The following is a 27,891-nucleotide window of genomic DNA, read 5'->3' on the forward strand; positions in this document are numbered from 1 at the left end:
GGCTGCAAGACATCCTCAGCAGGAACCACCAGGAAACTCTCAGAGACAAGGTTTATTACTTACAGGTCTTGGAAATTACATAGCATACCTGAGGCCACACAGCAAGGTCACCAGTAGAGAGAGTGAGAGAGAGTTCATGGGCCTGGGGTTCTGCTTTTATTGGGGTTGAGGGTGGGGGCTTAGGGTCTCTTGGTCTCACTCTTTATTGGTTAATTTAAAACATAAGAGCAGGAATTTCAAGCTTGGGAAGAGAAAAACAAATAAACAAACTAGGGGCCCAAATGGTAATTTATGGAAACCAACCAAGGAGCCTCAGAGTGGGGTGGTGGTGGGGGTTGAAGGTGGTAGTGGCCTGGTTTTTTATCAAGTGGTGTGGCTGGCAGCGTGGTTATTCAAGATAGCCATCTTTTCTTTGAAGCTTCGTGTAACACTTTTTCTATTTTGAATAATTTTCAGGGACTGCAGACAGAGTGGCATTGTAACAAAGGTGTTTCAGGTGGGCTATGAGCCACCAAATACAGTCTCTTCAGAAAACCATGTTGAAAATGTTCTCAAAGATTCTTCCAAGCAGGCAAGTAATGAAACTGTAACACTTTCAGATGGTCACCACATTCTTGGTTCCTTCTTTCTCAGTGATTCCCATCTTCTCTTTCATTTCATCACCTGTGCTCCTTGGTTCTTATAACTGGGATCAGTAGCCACCATGGCAAAGTGATTTCCTGCCTGTTGGTCAGTCCATCCTGCACAGTAGAAATTCCTCCCCAGCATCATGGCCCATGTTCCATTGTCTTCAGTGACCCCCACTTACTATTGAAGAAAGTGATCAGTTTCTGTCTTCAGTCATCCTTTCTTGCTCTATGACTCCCCTGTACATTTCTCCAGCCAAACTACACTATGTATGCTGTGTTCTATCACTGCTCCCCCATCATTCAGGCCTTCTCCTTTTATATGGTGCTTTGAATATGTGATTACTTTGCTCATCGTCTACCTTCCCCATGCAGGGTAAGTTCTAAGGTGGCAGAGAGCATGTCTGCCATACTCATTGCCTTGCACAGAGGTAAGCTGGAGAGGGCAGTGAGTGTATATTTGTTGAACAGATACATCAGACTAGTAGAAACCCTCTGTGACCATAGCCATTGATTATGTTGAAATCTTCATCCCTGAAAAGCTCAAAGCCTTGCCTCTCTGGAGGATGAACTAGACTTATCTACAAGGATGTTTGAAACTTCAGTCCCTGGGCTTTGAGCACCAGTGAGACAGATCCGAGGGCCAGAGGATGGGCTAGCTCATGGTAAGGCAATCAACCAAAAAGTCTCAGTCATGGAGGTCTTGATGGGGATGACCAGAAGTTTGGGAGGGGATCCCTTTAGCCCAAGGACGGACCAGAGTCCAGAAGTGGATGCGGGACCAGAGCAGTGGGTACAGGCATAGTGTGGGGCTCAAGTATGATCAGGACAGGGATCTGCCATGGGCAGGGGTATCCAGCAGAGGCTGAGCCTACTTGGGTCAGTAGGTGCTCAGGCTTGAATCAGGCATAAGGGACTGAGTCCATGGGGAAGAAAGTCCATGGAGAAGAGTATAAGGACTGTGCATTGGCAGGTAGTGTGGTTAAGTCCTATCTTGGTCTGACCCCGCCTTTTATTTGCCTCCTGGATCTGGTGGTCCCTTTGTTATTCCCCAGACTCCCATGACTGTAACATCCTATCCTGCCTTCGTGTCCTGCTGCCTGCTGCTTGACTGGTGGAGCCTACCAACCAGACATACTACCAGCCAAGCGGCCCAGATACAAAGCCGTGTGTTTCCAGAGTAAGGTGAAACAGAGGTCATTTTGTAAAAACTATTGTAAACCCTTTCAAGTAAGAAGGGCACACTATGACATTGTCTCTACCTGGCAACTTTTCATTTTCACATTGCAAATGGGTGTAATCAAGTGATTGATATGCGATCTCTTCATTCCTAGGAATTGAAAAATGGATTTGTGGGATCAAAACTATGGAAGAAATATAAGAATGCTGAAAATAAACAGAATTGGAATGTTAACCTTAGAAAGTCTGCAGGTATGACATGGAAGGATGAAGATAAATTTTAGTATTCTAAACAACCAGACAGGTTCACTGCTCGTGTTCTTGTCTGCAGAAGGGTTGGAATAAGAAACACTGGAATAGAAAAGTAAGTTATAATCTTAGTGCTGTCCTCGCTAACAGCTTAAGACCAAGAGGGATCATCAAGGAGTCCAACAAAGTGAGATTTGTTGACTCGTTGCAACAAGGGAGACCACCCTGCAGAAGAACCGTGGGGCATCACACCAAACAAAGGAAAAGACAAGGTTATAGGGCTTGGGGGACAGGTGGAGTCTGGGTGAAATTTAAATGAGAGCAGAGTTTTGACAGACTCAAAGCAAAGCAGGGCTGCATGTGAACTGGCACCATCAGGTATGGATTGCAAAGGGAACCAGGGTTTTGTTCACCTTGGAAACTACAAAAATAAATGTGGAAACAGTAGCCACTCAAAGAAGGGGGGGGGTCTGTTATGACATTTTACAGCTACAGTGTGTCCTTGGGAGAAATAATGTTTCCTGCTAACCTTGCCATTGGATTTATCTATTTTCTCAGCCTGATGTGGAATGTTATAGAATGTAGCAGGGCAGATTTTTATTTTCTCAGTCCGGGCTAATTTTTTCTTTTCTAGGGCTAGTTCACCAAGTGGGGGCTTCTTTATATAGTTGCTATATCTAGTTAAAGATGTGATGACAGTAGTCCCTAAAAAGGTTTCTACCTATGAAGACATATTTGCATAATTACACATAGAATTACAGATGTTCATGGGCGCCTGGGTGGCTCAGTTGGTTAAGCGACTGCCTTCGGCTCAGGTCATGATCCTGAAGTCCCTGGATCGAGTCCCGCATCGGGCTCCCTGCTCGGCAGGGAGTCTGCTTCTCCCTCTGACCCTCCCCCCTCTCATGTGCTCTCTCTCATTCTCTCTCTCTCAAATAAATAAATAAAAAATCTTAAAAAAAAAAAAAAGAATTACAGATGTTCACAGAATGATTTTTTTTTTAAATAATTGTAGACCTTGGCGTAGGTGAAAGAACTGACTCTAAAACATGGAAAGATCTTCGTTTCTCAGAGAGTCCACTGGAAATCCCACCTTACCATGAAGAATCAGGTTCTAGACCACCTACCCGCCAGTCTCAGGTAACTTCTAAAGAAAATCTTTATGGTACTAAATACCTCCTATATTCTTAATCTTCCCATGAAATACTTTTAAGTCTGTATCCCCCAGCCTTTTCACCATGTGCCAGGCACCGTTTTAGTGCTGGGAATACTGTGTTGGACAGGAAAGTCCCCTGTACTCAGAAGCTTACATTTTATTGGGAGTGGGGCATGCAGATAATAAACATGTTAAGTCATCTATCAAAAATTTTAAAATAGTGGGCACCTGGGTGGCTCAGTCGGTTAAGTAATCTGCCTTTGGCTCAGGTCATGATCCCACGGTCCTGGGATGGGACCCTGAGTTGGGCTCCCTGCTCAGCGGGAAGCCTCCTTCTCCCTCTCCTTCTGCCCCTCCCCTCCCAGCTCATGTGCATGTACGTTCACATGCGCGTGCTCTCTCTCTCTCTCAAAAAAATAAATCTTTAAATAAATTAAATAAAATTCACCCACAAGTGATTCTAATGGACAGGCATAGTTGAGAATCACAGATGCTAGGATCTTGAGGCCTATAGCAAGGAGTTTGGATTTTCTTCTAATTGTAAAGGGAATTTATTTGGAAGGTAAGACAGGATATCATTTACATTTAAAATTTTTCTCTTTGGCCACAGTATGGAGATTAAGCTGTAAAGGAATAAGAGGGGAGTATCATTTAGAAGGTTTTTGCTCCAGGGGAGAGATGATGGTGGCTTGGACCAAGGTTGTAGAAGTGGTGATGGTAGCAGGCATGGGAATCCAGATATGTTTTGGAGGAAAAGACACCAGGTTTGGCTGAATGATCAGATGGATGGGATAACGGACAGGGAGGAGCCAAAGTTGACTCTGGGTTCTGGCCTGGGCATCTAGAGATGGTGGTGCTATTAATTGAGATGGGGAAGATTCAGGGAGAAGCAGGTATGAAACGACTCATTAGACATCTATCTGGATGTCTTAAGTAGACTGTTGGATGTGCAAGTTCAAACTCAGGGAAGAGGTCAGGGCCACAGATATATATTTAGAAATATTTAATATATAGATGGTGTTTAAAGCTTGGGTCTGAATGGGATTACTTGCTGACAGGGTACAGAAGATGAAGAGTAGATGGCACAAGACAAAATCCTTGACTTAGATGTTGAGCAGAGGAGGAAGAGCCTGAGAAGTAGGAAGAAAGCCAAAGGAAAAAAAAAAAGTGGTGCCATAGAAGTCAAAAGAAGATAGAGTTTCAAGGAGAAGTGCACATCTATGTCAAATGTTACCAAGGATTCAAATTAGACAAGGACAGGGACTTGCCCATTAGATTTGGAGGTGATTTACAACCTAAATATTTAATTACTTAATTACTATATAACACAAAGATTCTCTTATCCTAGTTGCCTACTAAAACTATTTGAGCACTCTGATTTTTCAGTGTTTATAAAATCCAGTCTAGACTTTTGGCATCTAAGGGCAACCCAGGAGCCCTTGCTCTCTTCCTCCAATTCTGAGCCCTAGGTAGAGTGTACCTGGAATTACATTTTCTAGCCAACCACAACTGTTTCTTGTGTACCTGTGATCCCAAGGCTGCTCACACTTACCATCAAGTATAAAAAAGGCGTGACCCTCACACATGGTTGTACATCAGAATCACCTGGGGGAACTTTAAATATATATATGCACTCCCAGCTACACCTTCCTACAGTCCTTTTAGATAATCTGATCCCATAAGCCTGGGATGGAGTTCCTGAAAGATTTTGGTAATCAGCTCAGTCTGAGCATCCCTGGCCTAGAAGACCAACTATCCTTATCTCAAAGTCAAATCCTTTTCTTCATTTCCAGTCTCTAGTGCTGTAGTGTAACTCAGTGTGACCTCCTGGGGTCTTCTATGAGCCCACTGACTATATTTCCTGGAAGGTCACAAAGCCCAGGCCAGAGGACCACTGACCTAGTAAGGCCTTCCTGAAAATCTCAGTAAACAAAAGGACAACCATCCCTGCAATAGAAGATTGCCCTTCTCAGTCTTCTGGAAGAATGATTCCCTGGTTACCAAATGGACTAATGAGCACTCAACTCCTGTAAGCAGTGCTCCCCAGTGTAGCCAGTGTAGTATATAAGCATACTGGTTTTGAGATAGAAAACTATCATTTTGAAGAATGAATGGTATATGACAAAATGCAATCATAACTATTTTTGGAAAACATTCTCACATGACCATAATAATCTGTAATGTGTCTAGAAAGAGTGATTGATTTTCTTTGTGTATGAATATTTGGATTGCCTTGCCCACCTAGTTATTTAAGAGTAGTTTCAAAAGGAAAGATAGGATGAGACAATATGTAAAGATTCCAAGATTTAGAATACCCCAAAACTAGGAACATGGGGACACATTTGGGGAATTTGACTAGAAATCAGAGGACCAAGAGGACCAGAAAAGGACTGCAAAACGTTTATCTTCTACTCTTTTTATTCCTTTTGGTAAGAGATCTTTATTCCAGCTCAATCCCATCTGAAGCATACTTCAGCAAACATCAGAATTAATGATGCTGGGTATTACAACATGTCAACAACCACCAGGGAGACAAGATGTCTCTGAACTAAGCATCTGACCTGGGGGCGCCATTAGGGGCTAGGCAGCAGAGTAAATGTGTTGTAAAACCTGGGTGGAAGATAAATGACAGCTGACACAGGGCTTTAGTTTCAGGTCCTGAGTCAGGGGTTCTCTGGCAACATGGAATGCCTGAGTCAGCTCAATGGGTTAGTTATCTCTACTTAGCTCCAGTCAACTATGTACAAGAAGGCCTACAGACTCAGTGTTGCCACATCTTATGATTTTGCAAGAAAATCCAGAAACCTGCATCTTGATGTGTTATAACCTAATTTTAAATGTTAACAATTAAATCGAATTTTTAAACGCTGTGTGGACCAATATATATGGGCCAAATGAAACTCAATGGCAGGCCAGATTTGGCCAGTAGACCACCACTTTGTCCATGCCATGTTGGATCTGACACAAAAGCAACTCAAAACCTCTGACTGCTCCCCATTGCCTGAAGCATAAATTCTGGAGTCTGTAGCCCATAGTTATTGTGGTGGACAGGGACCCTACTGGGGTCAGAGAGGCCTAGGTATGTGAGATAGTTCACATACTGTTGACATGACCTCAAGCAAGTGACTTAACCTTTCTGAGCCTCAGCATCTTCATCTCAAAAATGGGGATGATGATGATTATTTTTAGTTTCAGAGGTAGAGTTTAGTGATGCATCAGTTGCATATTACAATGCTCATTACATCAAGTGCCCTCCTTAATGCCCATCACCCAGTTACCCCATTCCCTCACCCACCTCCCTCCAAGAAAAATATTGTTAAAATGTCTATGCTATCCAGAACAATCTACACATTCAATGCAATCCCTATCAAAATACCATCAGTATTTTTCACAGAGCTGGAACAAATAATCCTAGAATTTGACTAGAACCAGAAAAGACCCCGAATAGCTAGAGGAATGTTGAAAAAGAAAACAAAAGCTGATAGCATCATAATTCCGGACTTCAAGCTCTACTACAAAGCTGTAATCATCAAGGCAGGATGGTACTGGCACAAAAACAGACACATAGGTCAATGCAACAGAATAGAGAACCCAGAAATGGACCCTCAGCTTTATGGTCAACTAATCCTTGACAAAGCTGGAAAGAATATCCAATGGAAAAAAGGCAGTGTCTTCAACAAATGGTGTTGGGAAAATTGGACAGCCACATGCAGAAGAATGAAACTGGACCATTTTCTTACACTATACACAAAGATAAACTCAAAATGAATGAAAGACCTAAATGTGAGACAGGAATCCATCAAAGTCCTAGAGGAGAACATAGGCAGCAACCTCTTTGACCTTGGCCTCAGCAACTTCTTGCTAGACATGTCTTCAAAGGCAAGGGAAACAAAAATGGGGATTATATGTGCCTCTTGGTGTAAGGCACTGAGATGGACACAATATCATTTCCCTCATATTTGTGCCAAAATGCATGCCTGAATCCAGTAATGAAGAAACATCAGACAAAACCAAATTAATGGAGATTCTACAGATTAAATGACCCATTACTCTTCAAACATGTCAAGATCATGAAAGATACAGACAGACTGAGGAACAATTCCAGGTTAAAGGAGACAAAAGAGACTTGACAGCTAAATGCACAGCGTGACACTGGACTGGATCCTAGACCAGGAAAAATAATATATAGTGTGAAGGACATCATTGGTAGGAACAATGACATTTGAATAAAGATCTGGGGATTAGATCATAGTATTGTGTAGCCGTTAACTTTTCTGGTTTTGATAATTGCATTGTCATGTAAGAGGACATCCTTGTTCTTAACGTTGTGCACACTCAAGTATGTAGGGGCAGAAGGGCATTGTAACTGCCGCTCATTCTCACATGATTCAGGGAGAGAGAGAGAGAAGGTGCACTGGGCAAAATGTTAACATGAAAACCTGGTCAAGCTGGGTATGCAGGAGTTATTTGTACTCTCTTTGCAACTTTTCTGTAAGTTCAAAATTATATCTAAAGAAACTATTACAAAAATTTTTAAATGAGGATAATATTACCCACCTCATAAGATCATTGTGAAATGTTAAGGAGGTAATGACTACATAATACGATTTTAGCAGGTGTCAGACCCTTCCTAAGTGATAGCTCCTCCCCTCCATGTTCCTTCTCCAGTTACTCAGACGTCTAAAGCACGTCACACCCCTGAGCCCCAGGATAGGCCAAGCACTGCCCTACCACTGTGCCTTTGCAAATGGGTTTCCTCTGCTTGGGAATCCCATTGTCTTGTGTCCATTTGACAAATCTTTTTTTACTTTCCCAGGCCCAGCTCAGGTGTTAGCATCCTGGGAAGCCTTTCTCCCCTGGAGCAAGTGAATGTGATTATTTTCTCTTCTAGGGTCCCATGGGACACAAATGCATTACTATACTGAAACCACAGTGTTTCAGTATTTTGTGTGTCCACCAGTTCAGCTCCTAAAGGGTAGGGACCGTGTAATATTTATCTTTGTCCCCCCTCCCTGTGTCAAACACAGTGCCTGGTACAAAGTGAATGCTCAAATAAAAATATATCAAATGAGTTAAATGTTTTTGGATAACAGCAGACAGTTGCTGCATATGTTCTTTTAGGTGAATCTTTGAGTTTCCTGGGGATGTAATCTTTGAGAAAAATGGAGGGCAACTTAGGTTTTTAAATTCTAAACTCTGGTCTGTCTGATGGTAAATTCAGATATCTTTTCTTGTAAACTCTGTTTTTAGTGAAATACACATATCTAATCATGATAGCACTCTAATTTTTTAATGTTGGGTCCTAGGGTAATCATTACTTATGATTCTCCCGTCGTGGTTCTCAAAAGATGAGTGCTGGATATGATAAGACAATACGTTAAAATGCAATTTTACTGTACATAGCTTTTACTGTGATTTTATATGTATCCTTAATTGTAGTTCCCTAGTTTTGCACACATAACTGGCCAGAAGAGTTTAACAAGCACGGAGATCATGAGAATTCAAAGAGAGACAGACTTTCTCAAGTAAGTATTACATTTTCTTTACTATTTCTTAAATCCTACTGAGACATTGTCAAAAAAATTTAAGGATGAGACATAAGAATGGTGTTTTCTCACCCAACTGTCTTTCATTAAATTTTTATAAATTTTAAAAGTATATTGATATACAATAAAACTGTACTTATTTAAAAAGTACAGTTGACCCTTATGTATATCACATCATTATGTACAATAGCGAAGACATGGAAACAACCTAAGTGTTCATCAATAGGCGAATGACTAGGGAAGATGTGGTATATTTATGCAGTGGAACATTACACAGCCGTAAAAAGGATGAGATCGTGCCATTTGCTACAACATGGATAGATCTAGAAAGTATTATGCTGAGTGAAATTAGAGAAAGACAAATACCATATGAATTCACTCATATGTAGAATCTAAAAAACAAAAAAAAAATGAATAGACAAACAGAAGAATCAGACTTATAAATAGAACAAACTGATGGTTGCTGGAGGAGAGGGGGTTGGAGGGATGGGCAAAATGGGGGAAGGGGAGTGGGAGATATAGTCTTCCAGTTATGGAATGAATAAGTTACAGGAATAAAAGCATAGGGAATATAGCCAATGGTAATAGCATTGTACGGTGACAGATGGTAGCTATACTTGTGAGCCTAACATGTAAAGAAGTTGAATCACTGTGTTATACAACTGAAACCAATGTAACATTGTGTGTCAACTATACTCAAGTAAAAAAATTTTTTAATTCATTTTGCAAAAAAAAAGGTGCAATTGACATGTGCATATAACCTTGAAACTATCACTGTAATTAAAATGAACAAGTCCGTCACCTCCAAAAGTTTCCTGCGCTGTACCCTTTTGAAGTCCCTCCCTTGTGCTCCTCCCTATCCCAAGGCAACTATTGATCTGCTTCTCGTCACTGTAGTTTTAGTTTGCATTTGATTCCATACATAAATGGAATAATTCAGTATGTGCTCTTTTTGCCAAGCTTCTTTCATTTTCCTAGTTATTTTTTTTTTTTAAGATTTTATTTATTTATTTGACAGAGAGAGACACAGCAAGAGAGGGAACACAAGCAGTGGGGGTGGGAGGGGGAGAAGCAGGTTTCCTGTGGAGCAGGGAGCCCGATGCCAGGCTCGATCCCAGGACCCTGGGATCATGACCTGAGCCGAAGGCAGACGCTTAACAACTGAGCCACCCCGGCGCCCCATTCCTTTTCCTAGTTATTTTGAGATTCACCCACGTTGCTGCATGTATCAGGTGTTTATTTCTTTTTATTGTTGAGTAGTATCCCGTTGTATGGATACATCACAATCTGTATATTTAGTCATCTATTGATGGACATCTGGGTTGTTTCCAGTTTTGGGCTATTACAGGTAAAGCTAAGAACATTTGTATACAAGTCATGATATGCACATATAGTTTCATTTCCCTTAAGTACATATCTGGAATGAAATGCCTCGGTCATATGATAGCTGTACGTTTAACTTTTTAAGAAACTGCCAAGCTGTTTTCCAAAGGAGGTGCACCATTTTACATTCCCAGCAACAGTGTATGAGAATCCCACTTTCTCTACATCCTCACCAATGCTTTAATTTTTATGGTTGGCCATTCTTGTGAGATGGTGCTTGTGGATTTCATTTGCATTTCCCTAGTGACTAATGACTTTGAGCATCTTTAAAAGTGTTTATTTGCCATCCATATACCTTCTTTGGGAAAGTGCCTGTTCAAACGTTTTGCCCTTTTTAAAAATTGAGTACTGTATCTCCTAATTATAGAGTTGTACATGTTCTCTTTTGTTAATATATGTTTTGCAAATATTCTCCCAGTTTGGGCTTGTTATTTGCTTAAGAAAGTTTATTTTTAAAGAGCTAAAGTTTTTATTTTTGATCAAATGCAATGTATTTATTTGTCTTATACTTAATGTTTATTTTGACATATTTAAGAAGTCTTTCCCAAACCAAAGACATATCCCACTCATAAGATTTTCTTCTATGTTTTCTTCTAGAAGTTGTAGCTCTTATATTTAGGTCTGTGATCCATATTTAATTATAGTGTGAGGTTATTCCAGCACCATTTGTTGAAAAGATTGTCCTTTTCTGATTGATTACTTTTGAGATTTTGTGAGTCTGTTTCTGGACTCTGTATTCTGATCCACTGATGTTTGTCTATATTTATTTACTACCACACTGCTTGATTGCCATACCTTTATAATAAGTCTTGAAACTAAGTGTTACACATTCTTCAACTTTGTTCTTCTTTTACAAAAATAGTTTGGCTCCTCTCAGTACTTTGCATTTTCAAATAAGTTTTAAAATCAGCTTCTCAACATCTACAAAATGTCTGCTAGAGTTTTGATTTGGATTGCATTTAGTTGATATATTAATTTAAGAAAAATTGATGTTATTAACAATTTTGAGTCTTTACAGTCCAGAAAAATGAGGTTATCTCATCGTTTATTTAGTTCTTCCTTAATTTCTTTCAGCAGTGTTGTATAGTTTTCAGTGCTCAGGATTTACATATCTTTTGTCAAATTGATTTCTAAGTATTTCGTATTTTTTTGATGCTGTCATAAATGGTATTGCTTTTAAAATGTAAATTTTTTAAAATGTAAATTTTAAAATGTAAATTTAAAATTTTTTGCTTTTAAAATGTAAATTTCTTCATTTTCTACATGGATCCTTCCTTCCTTCCTTTCTTCTTTCCTTCCTTCCTTCCTTTCTTCTTTCCTTCCTTCCTTCCTTCTTTCCTTCCTTCCTTCCTTCCTTTCTTCCACTATAAACTGATTTATTTAAAAGTTACAAAAAAGCACAACAAAATAGAGATGATCCTTAGAATTATTAATGCTTTGTTAAAGATCAGGTAGGATTAGAGGGTAAGAAATGGTATTGGGTGGGGCGTGCACCTGCCTTAGTTACAGTGCAGTTGATTACATATTAATTCAGCCGTTACATCCTGGGAGATAGTAGTTGGGGGATCAGTAATTTATCTACAGGGAACTCCTACACAAATTAGATCCATCCAGACCTCCCCAGTGCCATCCTTCTCTACTCCTCAGGACCCTAAAGCCACCTGGATGGCAATATTCCCTATTCATATATTCTTTCCTCCCCTGAGGTGCTGTGCAAACCGAAAACAGTCTGATCTCTATAGCTGGAACATATATACAGATCCCTTTTCTTTGTTCTTTTTTTCCCTTGACTTGTTGCCTTGGCCAGAACTTCCAGTAAATTTACAATAGAAGTGATGAGAGTGGACATTCTTGCCTTATTCTTGAACTTAGGGAGAAAACATTCCATTTCTTAACATTAAATATGATATTGGCTGTAGATTTTTTTTGTTGACCTTTCAGATTGAGGAAATTTTCTCCTAGTCCTAGCTTGCTGAGAGGTTTTTTTTTTTTTAAGATTTTATTTATTTATCTGAGATAGAGAGACGAGCCGGGGGGCAGAGGGAAAGGGAGAAGCAGGCTCCCTACTGAGTAGGGAGCCAGATGCGGGGCTGGATCCCAGGATTCTGGGATCATGACCTGAGTCAAAGGCAGACGCTTAACTGACTGAGCCACACAGCTGCCCCTAGGGTTTTTTGGTTGTTTTTCTTTTAAATCAGGACTAGATGTTGGATTTTGTCTATAGCGTTTTCTCTACCTATTAAAGTAATATGGTTTTTCCTTTTTTGTTCATGTGGTGAATTACAAAGATTGATTTTCAAGTTTTATTTTAAAGATTTTGTTTATTTATTTGAGAGAGAGAGACAGAGAGAGCATGAGCTGGGGGAAGGGCAGAGGGAGAGGGTGAAGCAGACTCCCTGCCGAGCATGGAGCCAGGCGCAGGGCTCTTGATCCCAGGACCCTAAGATCATGACCTGAGCCAAAGTCAGACACTTAACTGACTGAGCCACACAGGCACCCCTGATTTTCAAGTTTTATTTTTTTTAATATTTTATTTATTTATTTGACAGAGAGAGAGAGAGAGGGAGCACATAAGTAGGCAGAGCAGCAGGCAGAGGGAGAGGGAGAAGAGGAAGCAGGCTCCCCACTGAGAAGGGAGCTCAATGTGGGGCTCAATCCCAGGACCCCGGGATCATGACCTGAGCCGAAGGCAGACGCTTAACGGACTGAGCCACCCAGGTGCCCTGATTTTCAAGTTTTAAATCAGCCATGCATTTCTGAGATAAACCTCACTTGAAGTATTATCTATTTTATGTAATATTTAATTTGATTTGCTAAAATATAAGGAACTTTTTGCATATATGTACATGAGGGATATTGGTCTGTAGTTTTCATGCCTTACAGTGTCTTTCTCTGATTTTAGTATCAAGGTAATTCTTGGTTCACAAAATAAGTTGGGAAGTATTCTCTCTCCTTTAATTTTCTGAGTTTGTTTAGAATTGGTATTATTGGGTGGTAGGAGGGTTGGGGTGGCTGGGTGATGGACATTGGGGAGGGTATGTGCTATGGTGAGCGCTGTGAATTGTGTAAGACTGTTGAATCACAGACCTGTACCCCTGAAACAAATAATACATTATATGTTAATAAAAAAAGAAAAGAATTGGTATTATTTCTTCCTTAGGTGTTTAGTCGGGTACACCAGTGAAAGCACTGGGGTCTAGAGTTTTAAGGAAGACTTTAAACTACATATTAAGTTTGTTTAATAAATATAAGTCTGTTTATCTGTTTCTTTTTTAGCGAACCATTAGTTTCATTTGCTCTTCTTTTTCTTTTTTTAAGATTTATTTATTTGTTAGAGAGAGAAAGAGAGCAGGAGCAGGGGGCAGAGGGAGACTGAATGTAAAGCAGACTCTGCACTGAGTTTGGAGCTGGACGTGGGGCTGGATCTCATGACCCATATGAGATCAGGACCTGAGCTGAAACCAAGAGCTGTTTGCTCAACCAACTGCGCCACCCGGCGCCTCTGCTCTTCTTTTTCTAATTTCTTTAGTATGTGGAAGATGAATTCATTCATTTGAAGGCTTTCTTCGTTCTAATATAGGCATTTAGAATTCTGCAAATTTTCCCCGAATACTGCGTTAGCCCCTAATATTAGTATGTTGTGTTTTCATTTCATTTTTATTTTTAATTTTTTTAAGTAGACCCCATGCCCAGTGTGGGGCTTGAACTCATGACTCTGAGATCAAGAGCCACATGCTCTATTGACTGAGCTAGGTGCCCCTGTTGTGTTTTCATTTTAATTCAGTGTAAACTTTCTAACTATCCTTGTCGTTTCTTTTTTGACCCATGGGTTATTTGAAAGTATTTTATTAAATTTCCAAATATTTGGGGATTTTCCTTATATCCTCTGGTACTTATTTCAAATTTAATTCCTTTTTTGATCAAAGAACATATATTGTATGATTTGATTGGTGAATGTTCCATGTACACTTGAAAAGGATGTACATTTTGCTAGAGTGAGTATTCTGTAACTGTCAGTTAGGTTAAGTTGGTTGATGATATTATTTAACTCTTCTCTATCTTTACTGATTTTTCTGTCTATTGCTTAATCAGTGATTGAGAAATCTGTGGCTATAATTATGAATTTGTCTCCTTATCCTTGCTTTCTATTGGATTTTGCTTCATGTACTTTTAAGCTCTATTATTGTGTATAAACCTTTTGGATTCTTATGTCCTCTTGCTGAGTTGACCCCTTTATCATAATGAATAACCTTCTTTAACCCTGGTGATACTCTTTGCTCAGAAATCTATTTTGTCTGGAAAAAAAAAGAAAGAAACCTATTTTGTCTGATATTAACACAGCCACCCCTGCTTTCTTCTGCTTAGTGTTTGCATGATCTAACTGTTTTCATCCTTTTACTTTTAACCTATCTGTTTTTTTTAAAGTTTTTTTTAAAGCAACATCTAGTTAGGTCTTGCTTTTTAAAAAACCTGACAATTTCTACATTTTAGTTGGGGTGTTAAGAGTATATTCTGATTACTGATATGTTTGAATTTAAATCAACCATCATGCTATTTGTTTTCTGTTCATCTTATCTGTTCTTTGTTGCCTTTTCTTTTTTTCTGCCATCTTTTGGATTAGTTGGGTATGTTTCACGATTCCATTTTGCTTTATATGCTTTGTTAGCTTATTAGCTAGAACTTTGTTCTTAGTAGTTGCTTTAGGGTTTCTAATACGTATTTTTAACTCATCACAGCCCATCCTCAAGCAGGATTAGGCCACTTTGTACACAGCATAGGAACCTCATGATCCCGTACTTCCAGGCGCTGAGTAACAACAGCCTTTGTGCTACTGTGGTCACTCATTTCACTTCTGCGAATATTATGAACCCCATAATACATTGTTACATTTATACATATTATACGTATACATCCTTACATTATTACTTTTATTTTATATCGATTATTTTTGAGGCCCTTTACACTTTTATTGTGGTAAAATATACGTAAATAAAATCTACCACTTTAATGATTTTTAAGTGTACAGTTCACTGGCATTAAGTACATTCACAATGTTGTGCAGCCATCACCACCATCCATTTCCAGAACTTTTTTGTCATTCCAAACAGAACTCAGTTCCCATTAAGCAATAACTCCTTCACCTAATCCTTCCAGCCCCTAGTAACCTCTGTTCTCCTTTCTGTTTTTATGAATTTGCCTATTCTAGTTACCTTATGTAAGTAGAATCAGACAATATTTGTCCTTTTGTGTCTGACTTACTTCACTGAGCATATTTTCGAAGTTCTCACGTTGTAGTCTGTATCAGAATTGCATTCCGTATTAAAGATGAAAAATATCCCATTATGTATGCACCACAATTTGTTTATCTGCTCATCTGTTCATGGACACTTGAGTTGTTACCACATTTGACTATTGTGAATAATGCTGCTGTGAACATTGGTGTCCAAGTATCTGAGTCCCTGATTTCAGTTCTTTTGGGTATTTACCTAGGACTGGAATTTCGATTTTATGGTAATTCTTTGTCCAACTTTTTCAGGAACTGCTAAACTGTTTTCCACAGCAGCTGCATCATTTTACCTTCCACCAGAAATGCACAAGGGTGTCAATTTCTCCACCAATACTTGTTATTTTCTGTTTTTCTAATAGTCATCCTAATAGATATAAAGTGAAATTTCATTGTGGTTTTGATTTGCATTTTCCTAATGACAAGTGACATTGAGCATTTTTTTCATGTGTTTCTTGACCATTTGTATATCTTCTTTGGTCAAGACGTGGTCCTCCTCCAGGCAAGACCTGTCACAGACTGAGCTCAGAGGTCAGGTAGGAAGTCAGAAAATTGCAGTTAAGGTAGACTTTACTGGAATTCTCGGGGATCACCCTCACGCACGCCAAATCCAGTGTCATAGGATGAGTCAGAAGTGGGATCAAGGCTGCTGATAACTTCTGCCAAACGTTGGGAAATAAGGTAAGCCAGGCCAGGTGAAGGACCAGTGGGTCCAGGTGGAAGGCCACTTTGTAATAAAATGACTAGAGAAGCATCCCCTGTCTTGAACTTGTTCCATAGCCTTTGAGAGTGGTCTGCTCTTTGTTTTGTTTTTTTATTTTCTAAAATGTTTGCACACTTGGAGATTTTCATCTGACTTCTTAATGTGAACCCATCAGAACATGGCCAGTCAGGAACCTATTTTGTTGTAGGTGTGCCCACTGCCTGGCCCCCCGCCCGTCTGACCCCTTTGCTCGCTTCTGTCAAGAATGTGGCTCTCCTGTCCCACCCATATTTGGCTGTCGTCTCCCACCCCCAGAAGGAGCTCAGGTGAGCAGCAGAATCTTTAAAAACTTCTTTCATTGGTTTATCTGATCTTTAGTAGAGCAGTAGCATAGTACCTGGCACTCATGATCCACAAACATAAACAGTGTTGAAAAAATTACTGGCAGTCTAATCTCTTATTGCCCAGTCTCTTACTTAAAAATGGAAAACCTTGTTTGTGATGCCATTTCTTTTGGTGGCCTTACAGAAGCACAGGCTCAGAAGGATACTGAAATCTTATTGTATTGTTTTGTTTTTTTTAAAGATTTTATTTATTTATTTGATAGAGGGAGAGAGAGAGAGAGCACGCGTGCACAAGCAGGGGGAGTGGCAGGCAGAGGGAGAGAGAGAAGCAGGCTCCCCGTGGAGCAGGGAACCTGATATGGGACTCGAACCCAGGACCCTGGGTTCATGACCTGAATCTAAGGCAGACGCTTAACCAGCTGAGCCACCCAGGTGCCCTGAAATCTTATTGTTTCAGTGATATGTGCATAGATAGATATATATTTCCTACTCAGATGATACTCAGTTTATAACCTGGGTACAGTAATATTTCTATTCTAGAAATAAATGGAGAGAAGTACTAATTACAAGTCTGTATATCCTTAAGATACATCATTTTGTCCAAAGATGCTATTGGTATAAGCTATAGATTGATCAATTAAAAAATTTTGGCTGTTAAGTATAGATAATAATTGGTATAAGCCTACTAATGAGTTTATAGTTAGAAAAGATACTCAGCTTACTAAAAATCAAAACCTTCACCAAAATGTGTTATCTTTTATGCACTTGAAACTTGGGCATTTTTATGGAGTAGGGTTTACAAAATGAAATAAAAGGATCTATGATGTTGACTGAAAGATAACCATCTTTAAAAAGATAGTCACTAAGAAAAAGCCACTAATTCAGTGTGTTTAAGTCTAGAGTTCTAGAACTGAGTTATACCTTCAAGCAAAGGGTGAGAATCTAAATGGATATCTTTTTTACAATTTATTCCAAGGTATTGCTCAAGATTGTTGTAGAAGTTAATTTAATTTGCTATAATGTATTTTGAACTTCATAAAGAAGATAATACAGAAAATAAACTATGAATAGATCCCAGCAGTTTGGATTTTCCCTGCTTATATTCATTCATTGGTGCAGTATCAAAATTATTTTTTACTTGCCTGAAAACAGATTTTCAAAGATTTTATTTATTATTTTAGAGAGAGATAGTGTGAGCAGGGGATGGGGCCAGGGAGAGGCAAAGAATCCCAAGCAGACTCTGTGCTGAGCACAGAGCCCAGTGTGGGGCTCGATCCCACGACCCTGAGATCACAACCTGAGTTGAAACCAAGAGTCAGTCGCTCAACCAACTGTGCCACCCAGGCACCCTGGAAAACAGATTTTCAGAACTTTCTTTGTTCTTTTAGGGAGGAGAAGTTATCAAAGATTATAAATATTTTATTTATTTTTATTATTTTATTTATTTTTATTTATTTTATTTGTTATTTTATTTTTTATTATTTATTATTATTTTTTTAAAGATTTTATTTATTTGTTTGACAGAGAGAGCACAAGCAGGGGGAGGAGCAGGCAGAGGGAGAAGCAGGCTCCCCGCTGAGCAAGGAGCCCAATGCGGGGCTCGATCCTAGGACCCTGGGATCATGACCTGAGCCGAAGGCAGAGGCTTAACCAACTGAGGCACCTAGGTGCCCCAAGATTACAAATATTTAAAGTGGTAAACTTAATCCAAGACACTCAGAGTCTCATTAGACAGATGGAGAAGTGCACCTTACAGCTCTAGATCCACCCTTCATTGCCCTGCCTCGTGGGTCCTGGAGCTGGACCCTTTTAACATTTCTCCTGTGCCAGCTAGCTAGATGTTAATTGTGTTAGTAGAGGAACATTGCTGCTGGAGGGACACTGCAGGAGAATGGACTTGGCCTTTCTTCCTGGTTCTGGTATGCTTTCCTCTCTTTTTGCTCTGACGGTGCTCAGCTAACCTGCAGGAACCCAGTTCTGCTGAGCCCCATTGTGTTTTGGTAACATCCCACGAACAGCTTCTCAGTAAGTTTCACTGGCACCCCAGCCAGCTCCCAGACAGTCCTCAGGCACCCCAGTGGGCAGTTTGCTGGCAAGTTATAGCAGCATGCCTGTACAGCCTTCCCAGCATGTTCTACCAGCTCCCCAGAGGGAGATTTCCAAAGAGGTTTCATTGGACCCAGGTTTTTGCTTTTTGCTTGCCAGTTCAGGTCTATGTCACCCCAGTTGAACTTCTTTGCTATCCAATGGTCAACAGCCATACTCCTTTTCCTCCCCATTTATTTATCTTTTCTGTAATATATATCGTCATATATATTACATCTATATATGTAATAAACTGAAAATGCAGTGTTACATGATCTTATGTCATTTAAAGATAAGAAAAAATGTTTATGTACTCATTTATATTTACTCACATATTTATTAAATCTGGTCTCTCATTTCTTCATTTCTTTCCTATGAACTCAGGTTATCATCTAGTGTCACGTAGTTTCAGCCTGGTGGACTTCCTTTACTAAAGGCACATCTGCTAGCCATTTCTCTCTGTCTTTGTCTATGATAATATTTATTTTGCATCGTCTTTTGAAGGATAATTTTACTGGATGTAGAATTCTTGTTTGACAGTTATTTTTAAGGATTTATTTATTTGAGAGAGAGAGGGGAAAGGGAGGGGCGGGGGTAGAGGGAGAATCTCAAGCAGGCACCCCACTGAGCATGGAGCCCGATGCAGGGCTTGATCTCACAACCCTGAGATCATGACCTGAGCTGAAATCAAGAGTGAGACGCTTAACAGACTGAGCCACCCAGAAGCCCCTTATTTGACAGTTATTTTTAATTTCAGTCCTTTGAAGACATTATTCTCCTACCTCTGGTCTCCATGGTTATTGATATGTGATAAGTAGTTTTTTCTCTTGCTACTTTTAAGACTTTTCTCTTTCTCTGACATTCAGCAATTTGACTATAGTGTGCCTAAATGTGGATCTCTTTCTGTTTATCTTTCTTGGAATTGATTTTTTTGGAGCTATAGATTAATGTTTTTCTTCAAATGTGGAAAGTTTTTGGCTATTATTTCTTCAAATTCTTTTTTTTTTTTTTTTTTTTTGCCTTTTCTTCTCTCTCCCTTCCTTCTAAAACTCCCATTACATGTATGTTGATATGTTGTCCCACAGGTGTTTGATGGTTTATTTTCTTCCATCCTTTTTCTCTCTGTTCTTCAGATTGGAAAATTTCTGTTGAACATATTCATGTTCACCAGTTCTTTCTTCTGTCAATCTCTGATCTGCTATGGAGTCCCTCTGGAGATTTTTTTTTTTTCCCCATTTCAGTTATTTTAATTTTAAACTCCAGGTTTTGATACGGTCCTTTTTAAAAAATAATTTCTATGTCTTTATTGAGAGTCCCTATTTTTTTGAAACATCGCCATCATACTTTCTTTATCCTTTAAACATGGTTTCCTTGAGTTCTTTGAACAGTTTTATAATAGCTGTTTTGAAATCTTTGTAAATCCAACATCTGGGGATACTATATCTATCAACTGTTTTTTTTTTCTCCCTGAGTTTAGGTCACACTTTCTTGTTTTTTGTGTGCCTTATAATTTTTTTCTTTAATTCTGGACATCTTAGATGATACATTGTAACAACTCTGGATTCTAACGTTTTCTTACTTTTTCTTTCTGCTATTTTTATTTTTGTTTACTGGGATTAATTTTTTCCTCATGTTTGTCTCCCCTGAAATGTGTGGCCACTGATATCAGGTTTTTTGTTCTTGTTTTTATTTTTAAGCCTGGGGTCACCCCTGAGTCTGCATAGCTTAGTGCTCAACTGAGGATTGGCCAGAAGTTATACTCAAATACCTTGGTCCAGTAAGCCTTCCACTCTCTGCTGATGGATCTATGTGTGGGCTGGGTCGAACATTCAAGCTTCAGGCTACTTCCAAGTCAGCCTCAGCTTTTACTTTATACTGAACTCCCTTGCATCTCCATGCGTAGCCTCCATCAGCCAGCGATGTATGAATGGCTTACTCCCACTCTGGTTTATGCTATACATGTGCATATCTTCCAGTCAACTAAAGATATGTGAGGAGCTTATCAAGCACCCTATATTTGACTTAGCTCCTGGAACTTTCTGTTAAATCCCCTGACTAGTTGCCTCAAACAGAATGCTGATTTCAGGCTTATAGAGCCACTGGCCCTCCCTGTTTTCTTGCCACTGAGATTGTCATCTTAACAGTGCCCCAAATCAAGTGAGCCCTGCCCAGCAGCAGCTATGAAGCTGCTGGTTTTCACAGCCTGTCCTGCCCCAGTGAGGCTGCCACACTGACAGAGCTAGAGGAGGATGGGTACAGCCTCAAGCAGGAACCACATGGACTTGTAGTGTTCTTACCTGAAATTGGTGACTTTCAGAATCTGGAATGGTTTTTTGAATCTGAAATGACAGTTCTATCCAACTTTATAATTGCTTTTTGGAGAGAGGATTTGTGGGTTTCCTTACTCCATTGTCCTGTAAGATATTTTTTCTTTCTGGGCGCCTGGGTGGCTCAGTTGGTTAGGCGACTGCCTTCGGCTCGGGTCATGGTCCCAGGGTCCTGGGATCGAGTCCCGCATCGGGCTCCCTGCTCTGCGGGGAGCCTGCTTCTCCCTCTCCCACTCCCCTGCTTGTGTTCCCTCTCTCGCTGTGTCTCTCTCTGTCAAATGAATAAATAAAACCTTTAAAAAAAAATTAAAAAAATTAAAAAAAAAAAAGATATTTTTTCTTTCTTTTTTTTTTTTACATTTCTATTTTCCACAATAAACATGTTCTTACTCACAATATAAAAAAATAAGAATAAAGGTAATTATTTTTAAACATTTTTTACAAAAGCAAATTAAATCTTTTTCTTAAGATTTTATTTATTTATTTGAGAGAGAGAGAGAGAGAGAGAGAGCACAAGTGGGGGAAAGGGCAGAGGGAGAGAGAGAAGCAGACTCCCCCGCTCAGCAGGGAGCCCAATGCGGAACTTGATCCCAGGACTCCGGGATCATGACCTGAGCCGAAGCCAGATGCTTAACTGACTGAGCCACGCAGGCACCCCAAAAGCAAATTAAATCTTATATTCGAAGATCTACTTATACCTTCAGTTTTTGCATCCCAAGACAAACCTCTTTCTTTGTGCAGATGGGCTTATGTGCAGAATGTGGAAACATGGTGCCCATGAACACTCCCATCTGTGTGGTGTGTGAGGCCTCTCTTATCCTACAGCTGCAGCCACAGGCCAGCCTCCGCTTGAAGGTAATGAAGTATGATTCTGTAAAAACACGAATAAAATATATAGAAAGTGGTATGTAAGCCATTAAATGTCTTACATTTAATACAGTGGAGGTGAACAATTGGTAAACTAATATCTGTGAACAAAATCCACTCTAATTTTTGGGAAGGTATGCTGCCCAAGAATTTTACTTGCCAATAAGATCTATAACTGTTAAGAGAGATACATAGAAATGTGTTCCCTGAACATGGATTTGGAGGGCATGGATTTGGAGTTGACTGGAAGAAAACTTCAACGTTGCAATTAATATTGCAGTTAAGAACTTTTAATCTTGTCCTTAAAGTTGTTTTATGCTTTTATTTGATTATGGATCTCTGTTATGTAGAAAAGAATGATTATAGCTGGTCACATGGATGAAAAAGTTAAGTATCAAAAAAAAAGAAAGAAAAAGTTAAGTATCATCATCATATATATTCAGAAAACTTTGCTAGACAATGTCATACCAAGAAAATATTTTTGGTAGAATCTTTCAATGTACAGCTGTATCTTTTACCCATTTTTCAGTTTACAGTCCCATTCAGTTCCTCTTTAATCTCAAGTAAATGTCACTAAAGGATAAAATAGATTTAGAATTTGAGACATAAAACAGCAAGAGTTTTTAGTAATAAGGAATTTAATGTACAACTGGAACTGTAATACTCCTAAAACGACTTTGTGGATTTTCATATGAGCAAACTGTATTGAAGTTTATGAGAGAAAGGGGACGTCCACTTTTTCTTTTACCTCCAAGCTCCTCTTCACTCTGAAACGTTTTTAAGTATTCCAAGCAATGTAAGCCTTCAGAAATGAGACTTTGAAGAACTGGCCGGGCCAAGGTCAGGTAGATGAAAATTTACTAATCGTTTTGTTAGATGGATGGAGCAGGGAGTGGTATGAGCCTGAGGAATCGTCTCTGGATACCCACTTTAGAGTCCCTTGAATAGGGAAGATCGAGGGAAGGGGTCTGAGGAAGGAGTGGTCTCTAGGCCCGGCCTCTAGGATTCACAGCCACTCGGGCCTAGTCTGGCATCCCTCATGATGGTGCAGCCATGAACCTTCCTTCAGCTTCACCCTATTTCTCTGGGTTCTGCCTTACACCTCAAGTGTGAACCCTCAGGTGCTGAGGGGATTTTTCAAAGACACCTTTGATGTGACTTTTCCCAGCATGCTGCTTCCTGGACCACTCTCTGGGCCTCTGCACCCTACATTCCCTGGACTCTGATCCCTAGACCCACTGCCCCTGATCCTGCCCACACTTGCAGCAGTGGAGGTAGCAGTCTGGTGGGTGGGTAGGTGGGGGCACAGAGGAAGAATTCACTAACTCTTATCAGGGGCTGGGGCCAGGGATAGCTTTGAAGATGGGGTGTCACCTGATGGATATTGTGGGAGGCACAAGCACATGCCAGATGGGGAAGGAATGGGACAAAGAAAAGTTGCTCATGTGTATGTGTGGGAGGTCAGGGGAGAGGTTGTTCCAGGAAGATGCACAGAGACTGGAAGCGTTGTAAGCAGTTTGGTTTTGCTGAGCAGCAGAAATGCTGGAGGTGCTGTGGGTTGTGCAAGATGGCGCCTCTCTACCGTACTTAACAGCTCCGATTTCTCCCAGTGCACCCTGAACGGCGGAAAGCAGGGACAGGATTTAATCAGACTTGATTTTTTAGAGAGACTTTTATCACCATGACATCTGATGTTGAAGGGAAATGCCTGATGCCTGATTTTTACGGCCAATCAGTATTGCTGCTTCTACTCACAGAAGGACACCTGTTTGGAAACCCTGGGCTGAGAATCTTTATCCCAGTGGCTTTCCCAGGTCTTACACAGGCATAGATTTTTATTTTTTTAAATTTTTTTAGATTTTATTTATTTATTTGACAGAGAGAGAGACTGCGAGAGAGGGAACACAAGCAGGGGGAGTGGGAGAGGGAGAAGCAGCTTCCCGCCGAGCAGGGAGCCTGACGCGGGGCTCGATCCCACGACCTGAGCCGAAGGCAGACACTTAACGACTGAGCCACCCAGGCGCCCCACGGGGATAGATTTTTAGATAACATTCTCACCCAGAGAGGCACCTCTGAGGTCAGTGGGAACACCTGTTGTTCTCAGAAGCCAACAGACTTACCTTCCCCAAGGCACCAGCAGGGCCTGCAGAAGACCTTCCTTGCTGTTTTTGTGTTGGTCTCCATCTCACTCCACATAGCATACAAAGCACCATCCATCCTCTTCCTGCCAACAGTCCACTGGTGCAAACTTATCTTCTGTTAATTTAAAGGCCATGTCAAAGCTGAGGAATTTTGCTCTATCAGATATATATTTTTTTGCTGCCAGGATTGGAAGTTATAGTAGCCGAAGTTTCTCCTTTTACTCTCTGGCACAGGTGCCTGTATTTCAGGAGAAGAGAGGATTTTGCATTTTCAAAAATTCTCTAATTTTCTGTAACAAGTGAAATAGTCTAAAGATATACAAAGAAGTGTGTAATTTCCCCACCCACCTCTATTTCTATCCTCCTAAAATAACTGATGATAGTGAATATCCTTTTATGTATTTTTCTGGATGCACAGAAACATGCATATGTATTCACACATTTAGATTGGTTTTATTTATTTATATTTTTAAAAGATTTATTTATTTATTTGAGAGAGAGAGAGCACATGTGAGGGGAGGGGAGGAGCAGAGGGAAAGTGAGAGAGAGAATCTCAAGCAGACTTCCTGCAGAGCGAGGAGCCCGAGGCAGGGCTCAATCTCACCACCCCAAGATCATGACCTGAGCTGAAACCAAGAGTTGGATGCTCAACCGACCGAGCCACCCAGGTGTCCCAAGCTTTGTTTTGGTTTTTAAACAAATGTATTCCACTGGCCATTTTCTAAAGTTGAAAATTAATTTGAGCATCTCTCATTTCACAAGAACACATGAATTCTCCTTTACCAAGAGATCATCAATTTCATTTGGGCTCTAACTAGCACATATAGTATACCCCCAGGTCTCCAGTCATATTGGGTTCCTAGAATCTGACAGGCTTAGGGCTGGTATCCTCTTGAAGTCATTACTGAAAAAGATCTGATTATTCACGTGACTGGGGCGATTACCTCCTTATGAGACTCCTGCCTCTCACACAGTGATTTGGGGCTAAAGCCAGGGTAACCGCAACTCTGCATCAAGCAGAACTTTAGCTTGGTAACTTACAAAATCCACTTTGAGATGAAGTTTGCAATGACCTACTACATTTTCCACACTTCATTTTGTGAGAGCTTATCATTTGGGAGATTAGAAAATTGTTTTCATCTCCCAACTACTTTGTAAGGAAAAATGTTTCCCCAATAACTAAGTTGGGTCTACTAAATTGCTTAGAACCATTCAACTAGACACATTGCAAATGCTATGGATGAGGTAGCAAATGAGGGTGTTTTTTACTTTATTTTATTTATTTATTTGACAGAGAGACAGCAAGAGAGGGAACACAAGTAGGGGGAGTGGGAGAGGGAGAAGCAGCTTCCCGCTGAGCAGGGAGCCCGATGCAGGGCCTGATCCCAGGACCCTGGGATCATGACCTGAGCCAAAGGCAGACGCTCCACGACTGAACCACCCAGGCGCCCCAGCATATGAGGGTATTGACTTTTTTTTAAAGATTTTATTTATTTATTTGAGAGACAGAGGTCGAGAGAGAGCACAAGGTGGGGGACAGAGAGAGAAGCAGACTCCCCACTGAACAGGGAGCCAGACATGGGGCTCAGTCCTAGGACCCCGGAATCACAACCTGAGCCAAAGGCAGACGCTTAACTGACTGAGCCACCCAGGTGCCAGAGGGTAATGACTTTTTTAAAAAAAGGTCCTCATCACAGATGTTTAGCATCTTCTTTAAGGTAGTCTGATAGTGGCCTCAATCCCAAGTCATCCCTATGGACATCTATGAGTGTAGTGATTATGATGTAAAATTATTTCTATCTGTGGATCATGGCCACTGCTCTTCAAGGAAGTAAGCCATGACATGGTGTCAAAAAGTCACCAAAAAAAACATTAGAAATGCCTGCTGGCCAAGAAGGCTGTGTTTACTGGACCTGAAACAGTACGTAGACTGCCACTTTGACTGTCTTGATAGTATCTCAGAACAGAGAAGTCAAGGAAAGGTGTTTATAGGGTTTTAGTGATGCATGTGGGTCATTTTTTATTTTTTATTTTTTTATTTTATTTTATTTTTTTTTAAGATTTTATTTATTTATTTGACATAAAGAGAGAGAGAGAGACAGAGTGAGCACAAGCAGGGGGAGTGGCAGGCAGAGGCAGAGGGAGAAGCAGGCTCCCCACGGAGAAGGGGGAGCCCGATGTGGGACTCGATCCCGGGACCCTGGGATCATGACCTGAGCCGAGGGCAGTCACTTAACCAACTGAGCCACCCAGGCGCCTGTGGGTGATTTTTTAAAAAGAGTTTGACAAGAGTGAACCCCAGGGTCAGTTATGACTTTGGGTGATAATGACATGTCTGTGTGGGTTCACTGGTTGTACCGCGGGTACCGTCCTGGTCTGGGATGTCAGCAGTGAGGGAGATTGTGTATGCGTGGGAACAGGGAGTAAGTATATGGGAACTCCCTATAATTTCTGCTCAGTTTTGATATAAACCTAAAACTGCTCTAGAAAATGAAGTTTATTAGTTAAAAAAATTTAAAAGGGAGTTTTGCAAGGCAGGATTGGGATAGGGCAGAGTCAGTTTGGATCGGGCAAAGTTATGACATGCTAGCTTTAAAAATAGTTTACTTAAATAAAAATTTAAAATATTTAAATAAAAAATTTAATAATTTATTTAAATAAAAATTTTAGCCACTGGGTGGCTCAGTCGGTTAAGCATCTGACTCTTGATTTTGGCTCAGATCTGATCTCAGGGTGGTGAGATTGAGCCCTGCGTCAGGCTGTGTGCTATGTGTGGAGTCTTCTTAAGATTCTCTCTCTCCCTCTGCCCCCACCCCTGCTCACTCTCTCTCTCTCTCTCAAAATAAAAAATAAATAAAAATTTTATATGTTTAAGGTGATGATGTTTTAGTATACATGTACATAGTGAAATGACTACTGCAATCAAGCTAATTAACATATCCATCTTTGTATACCGGAAATTTGCTGAGAGTAGATTTTAGGTGTTCTCACTACACGTGCATGCGAACACACATGTGCGTGCACACACACACACACACATACAGAAATATTAATGATGTGGGGATATACTAATTTTGGATTGTGGGACCTGCCAGCATGAGGATCCTGAGGTAAGCTATTGGACTGAATAAGTAAGCAGCCTTACTGGTTTACAGTCTTTCCAGAATATTTCCTGCAGCAAACAGCTTTGTTATTTTTGTTTGATCTCAGTATTTTTTTTAACACAGGGACAGGATATTTGACTCACTTCTCAAGGAGTGTCTTGAGTGTCACCAGATCTTTTCTGAGTCTCCAGGAAGACCACAGCCCTAAATCTCACAGAAAAGCTCTGGCAGTTGCAGATTATGCTACAGAGACTTTAAGCAACTTTGAAGAATGCTGGAACCAGGGAGTGTCAGGATCCAGAGAGCGAATCTGTGATACTCTGGTATTTTGAATAGCAGTCAGTCGGCCATTTGCACTTTAGGAGTTCTTTGAGTTGCAAGAACTTGGAGTCTTTTACTAGAGTGAAATTAACCAGACTTGGAAAGGCCAGGGACTTCATAGCCTACCTAGTGGCATTGGAACTACAATCCTGGGAGCTGGACTTTCTCTTGATGGTCTTCTTTGCCTCTACAGCTTCAGAACATACGGTGTCAGTTTCAGGACACCTGGGAAATGTAGGCACTGGAGTAGAAAGGAACACTGAGTGTCACTGATCATTGATAAGTGAAGGGGATAGTATCCTGATAGTGCAGAGTAGTCCAGCGACTGAACAGGTTTTACCAAACCTCTAATAATTGAACTCTAGTTAGACTATTTTAATATTCCTCCCTCCCTCCCTTCCTTCCTTCCTTCCTTCCTTCCTTCCTTCCTTCCTTCCTTCCTTCCTTCCTTCCTTCCTTCCTTCCTTCCTTCCTCTCTGTTTTGCTACTTATCCTCAGTTTCCTAACTTGGAAAGTTGTACTTACCATTTATTTTCTAAGACAGTCTTTTCATTTTTGCATTTCTGAGTGAGGAAC

At 40.3% G+C, this 27,891-nt stretch overlaps 1 protein-coding gene across 6 annotated transcripts in view; it reads left to right on the forward strand.

Annotated features, from left to right (window-relative positions):
- DZANK1 (double zinc ribbon and ankyrin repeat domains 1) overlaps positions 1–27,891 on the forward strand; it is a 58,887-nt gene that overhangs the window by 11,860 nt on the left and 19,136 nt on the right. For 2 of the 6 annotated variants that reach the window (XM_044918525.1, XM_021700671.1), the window contains exons 3-8: positions 457–571; positions 1,961–2,057; positions 3,070–3,194; positions 8,650–8,735; positions 16,335–16,452; positions 21,624–21,737. In XM_044918525.1, coding sequence (XP_044774460.1) covers positions 457–571; positions 1,961–2,057; positions 3,070–3,194; positions 8,650–8,735; positions 16,335–16,452; positions 21,624–21,737 — 655 coding nt within the window. Of the gene's footprint in view, positions 1–456; positions 572–1,960; positions 2,058–3,069; positions 3,195–8,649; positions 8,736–16,334; positions 16,453–21,623; positions 21,738–27,891 lie in introns of those variants that run through there. The other 4 variants (XM_044918527.1, XM_021700672.1, XM_044918526.1 and 1 more) reach the window with 3 other exon arrangements.

This window comes from Neomonachus schauinslandi, chromosome 10 (assembly GCF_002201575.2).
Source record: "Neomonachus schauinslandi chromosome 10, ASM220157v2, whole genome shotgun sequence".
Taxonomy (NCBI): Eukaryota; Metazoa; Chordata; class Mammalia; order Carnivora; family Phocidae; genus Neomonachus; species Neomonachus schauinslandi.